Below are 9,040 nucleotides of genomic sequence, written 5' to 3'. Positions count from 1 at the left end.
AAATTAACTATTCAATATAATAGAATTCACATATTCTCTTCCTAGTCAATAACAGAACGTACATATACTTATAACCAGCAGTCTCAACAATTAGTGTTAAATAATAATATTGATCAAATATAATTTACTATAATAATTTTATAATATTCATAGGGGTAACATTAAAATCCAAATACAAAAGGATTCAAATAAATATAATTAACAGGCGAAACGGGTGACCATTTCTTTTACGATAAAAATATAAAGTCATACAAATGAACTGAAATAGCGTTATGGAGGCCCTATATCCCTACGTAAGAGTACTCAACACTTAATCTTTGGCTTTGATTTTCCTTAGCAGATAAATTTACTGTTAACTTTTATACTGCATAAATGAATGTATATTTTCTAATATGATTATTTCTACTTAATTTCTACTTAGAGAATGAGTACATTCCCTATCACTTTTGGAAGCCGATTACATATATTGCAGTTGCATACGAACCCGATGCCGGTTGAAGGGAAACTGAGTGGTTTGCGCGACACCCATATTTATAACCTTTGCACTACACAGTGTAACACTCCGCCAAAATAGTACATAGTGTTAACAAGTATTTAAGACTCAATAAATATTAAATATCGTTAAATTATTGAGATACAAAACAAACATTAAACGCTAATTATATTATTACAATCTTAATCGCAAACGTATGTTCAAACACTAAAATCCTTGTGTCACACGTATGAACAGTAAACATTGGCCTCCAAACAAGTTGGTGGTGCGGGAAAATTAGAACATGCACCATCCTAATGCGTTATCCTTGCAGGAGAAGGTAAGTGCATTATTTTCTTGTTGAGCATAACTTATTCTACGTAAAAACTAGTTATATCAACGGTTTATTGGTGTTCAATAATGACTGCATATACCGCGTAGTGGAAATCTGAGGTGCCTCCAAAACAAAGATGGCAGACATCGTGAAATACGTTGAACGTTGTACATAATATCAATCATACAGAACATTTGTTTTGTAATACATTTAACTTAACATAGTCTCAGAATATCCATCTGTACATGAAACTATTATATGTGTGATTTACAGCATTGAAACAATGTACACCAATGGTATAACACACTGGAGGTGCGTCCAGAGCATAAACTGCCTCCAAAACAAAGATGGCGGACATCGTGAAATACATTTAACGTTGTACATAATATGAATGATACAGAACATTCTTTGGCAAAACATCTTACTTGACATAGTCTTAAACTACCCATCTGGACATGAAACTAGTATATTTGTATTCATGTAAAATTCGTAACAATATATAAATATATATATATATATATATATATATATATATATATATATATATATATATATATATATATATATATATATATATAGTAGACACATGGACTTTGGGATATGTAAAAATTAATGTATGCGTTCATGATAGCAGAAACGTTATTTTAGATGTGGTTAATACTTGACAGCTGGAAAGATACTAGTTACCACTGAACTCTGATGCACTTAAATGTTATCATGTTTCAAATGGTCCACATGCAGGAACCAAAACCGTTTTCTAGTAAAACGTTATTCATTTTATATATTTTGTATTTTAAAAAAATTTGGTTGCCGTATGTGGACCACCTTAATATTTGTTTAAAAGTAGGTCCAATTTTAGCACAAAATGAGAATCTTTATTTCCACAAAAAAGGCGGGCTCGACAAAAGAGTGTCTCTTGTTATAAAATGCTACCGCCAATGTCAACAACCACAAATCCCATATTGAAGTGTTTGTAATTTCGTACACTGAACGTCAAAAGCCTCCATCCGGCACTCAGTATCCAGCAAACGTCACACACTCGAACAAGGCTAGTTCAGCTCCGGAGTTATTGTGGGGTTGGACTGCAGTTAGTGTACACGGACAAGGACTTCGGTTTAAACCTTAAAGATGGGTGAATGGGCCACTGGCTTGTTTGGTTGTTTTAGCGATTTTGGCACTTGCATCGTAACATATTTTGTTCCTTGCGTTACGGCCGGGAAGAATGCAGAAGCTGTAGGGGAAAGTTGCTTCTTATACGGATGTCTATCGATCCTCGGACCCGTCGGAATCTGGTCGAGAGCCAAAATCAGGGGCAAGATTAGGTCAAACAAGGGGATAGAAGTAAGTAACAGTTACATTGTCTTATTTCTAAAATGTCGTAAGTCATTGCCTGTAAATGTATTCTAATATACATGGTTTTTCTTATAATGAGGCCCTCTATATGTTTATCATTATGTATGTATGTATGTATGTATGTATGTATGTATGTATGTATGTTGGTTATACGGCAGATAAGAAAACTTGAGGTTGAATATTCTAACTGTTTATCTTCGACCCTGACTTTAAATATAGGACTTTAAATGTAATACGAAACTCAGGTTTTAGTAAAGATGCTCATCAATACATGGTTACATACATTTATCTGGTGTGTCTTCTTTATAAATTACATGACAGAAAACAATGTACGACGGAAGTAGTATTGAAAATAGGGCTATAAACCCAGATGTAGCAGACGACAGACCCTCAATTAATGATACTCAAGTTACCAACTTCATAAATTTATCTCAAATGTCTTTAAAGTTACTAACTTCATCAGTTTGTCTCAAATGTCTTTAAAGTTACTAACTTCATCAGTTTGCCTCAAATGGCTTTAAAGTTAACAACTTCATCAATTGATCTCAAATGGCTTTAAAGTAACAAACTTTCTCAATTTATCTCGAATGGCTTTAAAGCTACATAGTAAAATAGAAAGTGTGAACGAAGGACTGAAAAACAAAAAATACTGATTGTGACCTTAAACTTGAATATAGGAACCAAATTTAGCACTCAACACATTCACTAGTAACGACAAATAATGTGCTAATTAATTATTTAAAATTACAGAAAGGAAGCAAAGTATGACAGACGGACGGACGGAAACGTAATTACTATACCAGCTCTTTCCCGTTCTTGCGAAAAGGCGGGCATTAATATAAACAGTGTATGATGTTGTATAGACTGTGTATACAGCAAACTGGTATCGCATACACTTGACATATGTCGAACAGATCAAAATAATCTCAGCTGCATTTTATTAAATTGTATTATATTTGTAGTATGTGGTCGTCTATATATAGCAAGTAATAGAATGTTTGTATCTTTACGGAATAACTATTGAAATGATAGTATCCTTACGGGGGCAATTCCCTTCCTGTAATAACAGAACATTTTAATGCAGCTTGCAAAATCCAGTCCGTGGAGTGGTTAAAAAATGTTGCCTTTAATTCAAAATCTTTATAACGTTTCCAGTCAGTTACTCAACTATTTATGTTAGTATTTTCTTCTACGTAAAACGTGCTTACTTCCTTTTTTTATTTATAAATATCGTTATTAAATATCTTATCTAATGATGGGCCGATAAACAATTGTCGCCATATTTCAGAGATGCAGAGAGTGAATGAGCAAATATGAATGAAAATTTCGAAAGTCAACTCCGTTAAGATTTTTTTAAGATGTACCATCTGACAAAATCTTAGACAGTTTCAAAAGAATGCGTGTTTTGAAACAAATTTGTACCCTACACTTTAAGTCTTTTTTATTTTTTACATTTATATTTTTTATGCCTTTAAGAATTTTAACATGTTTACATTTTATCTTTATCCGGTAGGAAGGACTACAAGGTTACATTTGTTTCGAAGGGTTAATCTTTCTAAAGTTTCTTGCAAATATTCAACGTTACATTTTTAGAACTGAACATTTAATGGACCCAATATAGCCAGGATTGTGCCAATGTGCCGTTAAAGTACATCCATACATACATACATACGTGTGTGCGTGCGTGAGTGTATGCATGCATTCATGCATACACATACATACATACATACATACATACATACATACATACATACATACATACAGCTAGAATCCATTGTCACGTTGTTAATTCCTGGACAATACTTACCCTAGAAGGTCAACAACGTAAGTTTGAACCGGATTTGGCAATTACACTTGCTTTGTACTACAATCTCCAATTTCCAGCTTCAAGTGGTACAAACGAGAAAATATCCGGGAGTTTCATATAAATATCCATGTGCTATCAGGATTAAAACATGAAATTTCCGGGGTCTTGAAGAGTATCCGTAAATGATGAGCCAAGCAGTTTCTTCTTAAATTTCATTTCAGCACGGTCTAATGGGTATAATAATAATAATAATAATAATAATAATAATACAATAAAACAATTTGCAAGACTGATGAAACTATTAAAATCCCTTCACAGTCTGAGGCTAAACAAACAAACAAACAAAAATGAACAGAAAGTACTCAATATAACTGATGGGTACAACCGATTCGGAATTTTCACCAGAGTCATACATATTATTATTTTCTTTATGATATAAGTTCTTTCTCTTTCAGGGTGGCTTTGGTACGGATTGCCTCCTTCACTGGTTCTGTGGCTTGTGTGCATTGTGCCAGGAAGCTAGGGTAAGTATCATCTTTGCAATATGGTAAAAATCGTGCTTCTTATATTTTTCATCTGCGAAATACAAGCTGTCTCTAAAGAGTTTTCAAATTTACTTATTCTCTAGATCTTTTAACTCTTCAAAATATCCAGCGGAAGACGAACAGAAGGAAAGACGGATAAGAAAAGCTACAAAATGATTGCTTGTGAGGGGGCTTCACAATTTAAGAAAGAGACCAATTACACATATGTATATCTGCCAAAGGTATAATGAAACTAGGTTTCATTCAGAAATTCGCAAGGAGTAGAAATGTTCCATCCTTTATATGTCAGATGCGATGATAATGAATTGACACATCATTCGCAATGTTGTTTTTTACGCACTGAAGATCTCCAAAGAAAAGAAATTAAGTCAAGTTAGACTCGTGAATCAGCGTATAGCCGTATTTTAGTCAAGTCTGAAAACGTACCAACACATAATACACCTAATACAGCTGACCAATACTGATAACTGGCAAAACAGAAGATCAGATCTAACAGGTCACCTTGCCAACAGCTATGTACTATAGTGTCATGAACAAATTCAAATCATAACGTTAGTGTAAGCCATTTTGATCAAATTTTCAATATCCACTAAACTTAACACTAATTCAGCTGGGGTAAGTGTCGACATAACAAGTACATATTTTATATTTCTTATTCTAATGAATAGGGGTAGCTATTTCTGATCTGGAGATAGGTAAGTTGCCAGAGTACGAAGTGAAATGTATTCAAAGATTGTTCGCAAATATGCCTCCGCGTTCGTTGACAGCAAATATTATCGATTTTACAGCAAATTTTAATCCTAAAATCCGCAGCATTTAGAAAAGGCACGTTATTTCTTAAGTTTCATATTCTGTTTTATTTATTGTTACAGGAATTGAAAGGCACCGGTGGTATCGCACAGTCTATGGTTCGGGAATAAAATACGGGATAAAAGAGTAATCGGTCCAACCAATGAAATTGTATTGACCCATAACCTACTACCTACACGCTGGAAACATAATTAACATGTGAAATCTTTTTTCTCTCTTTTATATCAGCAAGAGAAGGATATCAAGGAAAGATGCCAGGTTCGAGGAGCAATCCATGTATTGGCTCCAACATTAAGGATAGTTTTGGTTCCTTCCTTTAGATGTATAGATTTATATGCTTGTACATTCTTGTGCGAAAATAAATCCATTGTCTTTATCGTTATTATAGTTGAATATTTTCAATAAACGAACATTGGATGAGATTTATTTTGATAAACAGTCTCATTCTATTCACTTCGACAAAATGGAACAGCCTCACTCTATTCACTTTGTCAAAGTGAAATAGACTCTCTCTATTAACTTGGACAAAGAGGAACAGCCTCACTCTTTTCACTTCGACAAAGAGGAACAGCCTCACTCTATTCACTTTATCAAAGTGAAATTGCCTCTCTCTATTAATTTTAACAAAGTGGAACAGCCTCTCTCTATTAACTTTTACAAAGTGAAACAACATCTCTCTATTAACTTTGACAAAGTGGAACAGTTTCTCTCTATTAATTTTGACAAAGTGGAACAGCCTCACTCTGTTCATTTTGTCAAAGTGAAACAGACTCTCTCTCTCTCTCTTCACTCTGACAAAGTGGAACGAAAAATTATATTTTTCAGCAAAATGTCTTACTAAATGATCTACTTGTTAAAATAAAGTATCCTTAGAAAAAGAAGAAAGTGGACAATGTTCATACCTTATTATAAGATGTATACTTTGAAAGTTTCTTTTTGTTTTAACCTTGATGACTCAATACATGTGAAAATAAATTTTGTTGTTGTTGTTATAGGGTTTAACGCATTTTTCAGCACAAGATAGGCTATACATGGCGGCCAGTATTAATGGTGGAGGAAGAACCCGGGAAAACCCCGGAAAGAACCACCGACCCACGAGAAGCTACCGGCAAGCTTTCTCACATGTCCACATTGGCCAAGCCCGAGACTCGAACCCAGGCAGACAGAGGTGAGATTGCAGTGATCCGTGACGGAGAGCGCTTTAGACCACTCGGCCACTCGGGGCCCCAATGAATTTTGTTATATGTCAGTTAATTTGTATTGAGTTTACACACACACACACACACACACACACGCATACATACATACATACATACATATATATATATATATATATATATATATATATATATATATATATATATATATATAAGTAGTGAAGTCGGGCACTTTAGCGACAATGGGACTTACCATTAAAAACAGGGTCCCGTCACTTTGGCGACAAGGGGAATTTAACATGGGGAAATTTAACATGGATGGGCATATAGAGCGACAAAAAGGAATGGGTCTGTCTAGCGACAAGAGTATGGCCTGTTTAGCGACAAGGGAAAGTGGGGTCTGTATAGCGTCTGACGTCACGGTAGGAATATTGGTAACTATGTTGCAACTAAAGGAGGTGACGTCACAGTACTGAGCAAAGAGCGGGTGTACAGAGATAACACAGAAAAGAGACAAACATTATACAACATTTAAAAATTGTTTGGGAGGCAAGAAAGCAATTTCTTTTCGAGACATATGAGTGGCCCTGAAAAGGACCTTTGGGTTTATGTTAACATTATTCCGTCTACAGATTAAGCATCGCATAGGTCTTCTTCTTTTCTTCAAACTTTGTCTGACTTCTGGTCCGTAAATCAGAACCCTCTTCAAACAGCATTGTCTCTCCACATAAATTCTTCTTTTCCAAACGCTTGTATCTGTGATCCTGATAATGGTCCACGATAATCTGACATACATGGTTAAGTCCGTACGAAACAGCAGTGAAGATACGAGAGTAGAGGATTCTACATCTTGTAACGAGAACAGGTAAAGGGAATGCGGTGAACTGCGGTTATTTATAGGGGAAGGGAGGAGTTTACTCACCAAGCCAAACACGCGTTACAAAATTCAGTCACAACACGGAGTCAGTCTTCCAATCCGAAGAGAGCAGTCTGTGCCGTCACATTCCCTATATAGAGGCGCTAGCGTCTCTGCTCAGTCAATCCATGCGACACAGTTTTCAATCATGACGGAAGCTAAGAAGACGATGAATTGGGGTGCACCGGCCGTGGAGACGAGAAGCGATGGAATAGCAGAGACTACTCAAGTCAACACTAACCTGCTTCCAGAAGAGGTTGATTTTAACTGGGATTTTGTGGATTTTCTTTCTTGTTCGCAAGAATTTGTTCTGTTACCAGTACCTTCGCCAACTTCTCCTTCTTTACCACACGTGGAGAATCTCAAACAGAGATAGAAAAAAGAATTGGAGAAATTTTTACAGTAGCAGAAGGAAGCAGAACAAGCTTTTCTTCTTCAAAAAATTAGCAAGAAGAAGAGGCAAGAAAGAAACGACAGGAAGAAGAAGAAGCAGTGAAGAAACAAGGTCAAAGAGAGAATGGTGAAAGTCAAACGGTCACGGTACTTTTAGACATTTTAGCAGAGTTAAGGAGTCTGAAGCAAATGTATCAGACGTCTTTATTACGACCGAAGAGAAAAAGACCTTCCCGGGCTAAACAACCCAACCCTGTGACTACGCCTGCCGTACCACCCCAAGTAATTGCTACCAAATCATCGACAGGAGTCAGTCGAGAAGTAGGCCTTGGCCGCGGCAAAGGCTTAAGGCAGTTAAAGTTGATTTCGTCCCATTCCTAAGTTGTTTGTTGTTTAAACAAACAAATACCCAAATGCCCTTTTCAGGGCCACCCACTTCTCTCGAAAAGAGATACAATTTCAATTGCCAACATCGATTAAAACTCAAAAGCCCTTTTCAAACCCATGATATACGTGTGTGAGTGCGTGAGTGTAGGTTCTTATTCTAAAAATCAAAACCAAGAGACACTTACGTTTTATGCCTCGTCTGTTCTGGTCCAAATTTTACAATCTAATTCACAGCACAATATAACACTTTAAAAAGTTCATAAGCTTCTTCTGCGTCTGTGTTCACTCTCTCTGTTTTTTTAAATTTATTCACTTTCACATATTTTTCCTCCACTTCTTCCTCACTTCCTTCTCTTCGTCTTTTCTTCTCATGTTTCTTTTTCTGCACGTGTCTCGGTTCTTCCTTGGGGGTGGGTACATTTTCTTCTTCCTGTTCGGAACCCCGCTCTTCTTCTTGCTCCGGTTGTTTCTTAGGACATTTTGAAGACCAATGTCCTTTTTTTTTCTTGACAATGATAACAGGTATCTTGACTTTTGTCTCTTCTAGCACCTGTTTTGCTTTTTTGACGGTCTGGACACTATGAAAGCCGATTTACTTTCTTCTTACTTATATAGCAAGTATCTTGACTTATATTTCGAAAGGAGGATGAATAGTCCGTCGGCTTGTCTGAAGAAAAGTTTCGGATGACACCTTGCAAAGCTCTGATCAAAAGTTCGATCTATGTAGGCTTTTCCATCGTTCTGCTCGGCTTGAGAGTGAAATGAATATGGGAAGGGAAGTCACACACCCTTTTTATATACGCTGGTCTGCCATGATATAAAGTGACCCATGGTGTTTAAAATGTAGTCATTTGACTTTTTGCAGT

At 35.9% G+C, this 9,040-nt stretch overlaps 1 protein-coding gene across 1 annotated transcript; it reads left to right on the top strand.

Moving 5' to 3' along the window:
• Positions 1 to 1,844: 1,844 nt before the first annotated feature.
• LOC149779332 (uncharacterized) lies at positions 1,845 to 5,697 on the top strand. The gene is made up of 3 exons (XM_089939953.1): positions 1,845 to 2,147; positions 4,422 to 4,490; positions 5,384 to 5,697. Exons 1-3 carry the CDS (start codon positions 1,935 to 1,937, stop codon positions 5,429 to 5,431), a joined length of 330 nt encoding a protein of 109 aa, XP_089796079.1. The 5' UTR covers positions 1,845 to 1,934; the 3' UTR covers positions 5,432 to 5,697.
• Positions 5,698 to 9,040: the final 3,343 nt, after the last annotated feature.

The sequence above is a fragment of the Sinohyriopsis cumingii genome, chromosome 17 (genome assembly GCF_028554795.1).
Source record: "Sinohyriopsis cumingii isolate HCF-2022 chromosome 17, ASM2855479v2, whole genome shotgun sequence".
In the NCBI taxonomy this organism is placed as follows: domain Eukaryota; kingdom Metazoa; phylum Mollusca; class Bivalvia; order Unionida; family Unionidae; genus Sinohyriopsis; species Sinohyriopsis cumingii.
Note: the sequence above shows the minus strand (reverse complement) of the source record. Positions and strands in the feature narration are given on the sequence as shown.

Excerpts from the sequence above, each read along its gene's own strand:
- LOC149779332 (XM_089939953.1), top strand. The coding sequence starts at position 1,935 with ATGGGTGAATGGGCCACTGGCTTGTTTGGTTGTTTTAGCGATTTTGGC. Across the intron at positions 2,148-4,421 it reads GGTCAAACAAGGGGATAGAA|GGTGGCTTTGGTACGGATTG; the intron begins GTAAGTAACAGT and ends TTTCTCTTTCAG. Across the intron at positions 4,491-5,383 it reads CATTGTGCCAGGAAGCTAGG|GAATTGAAAGGCACCGGTGG; the intron begins GTAAGTATCATC and ends TTATTGTTACAG.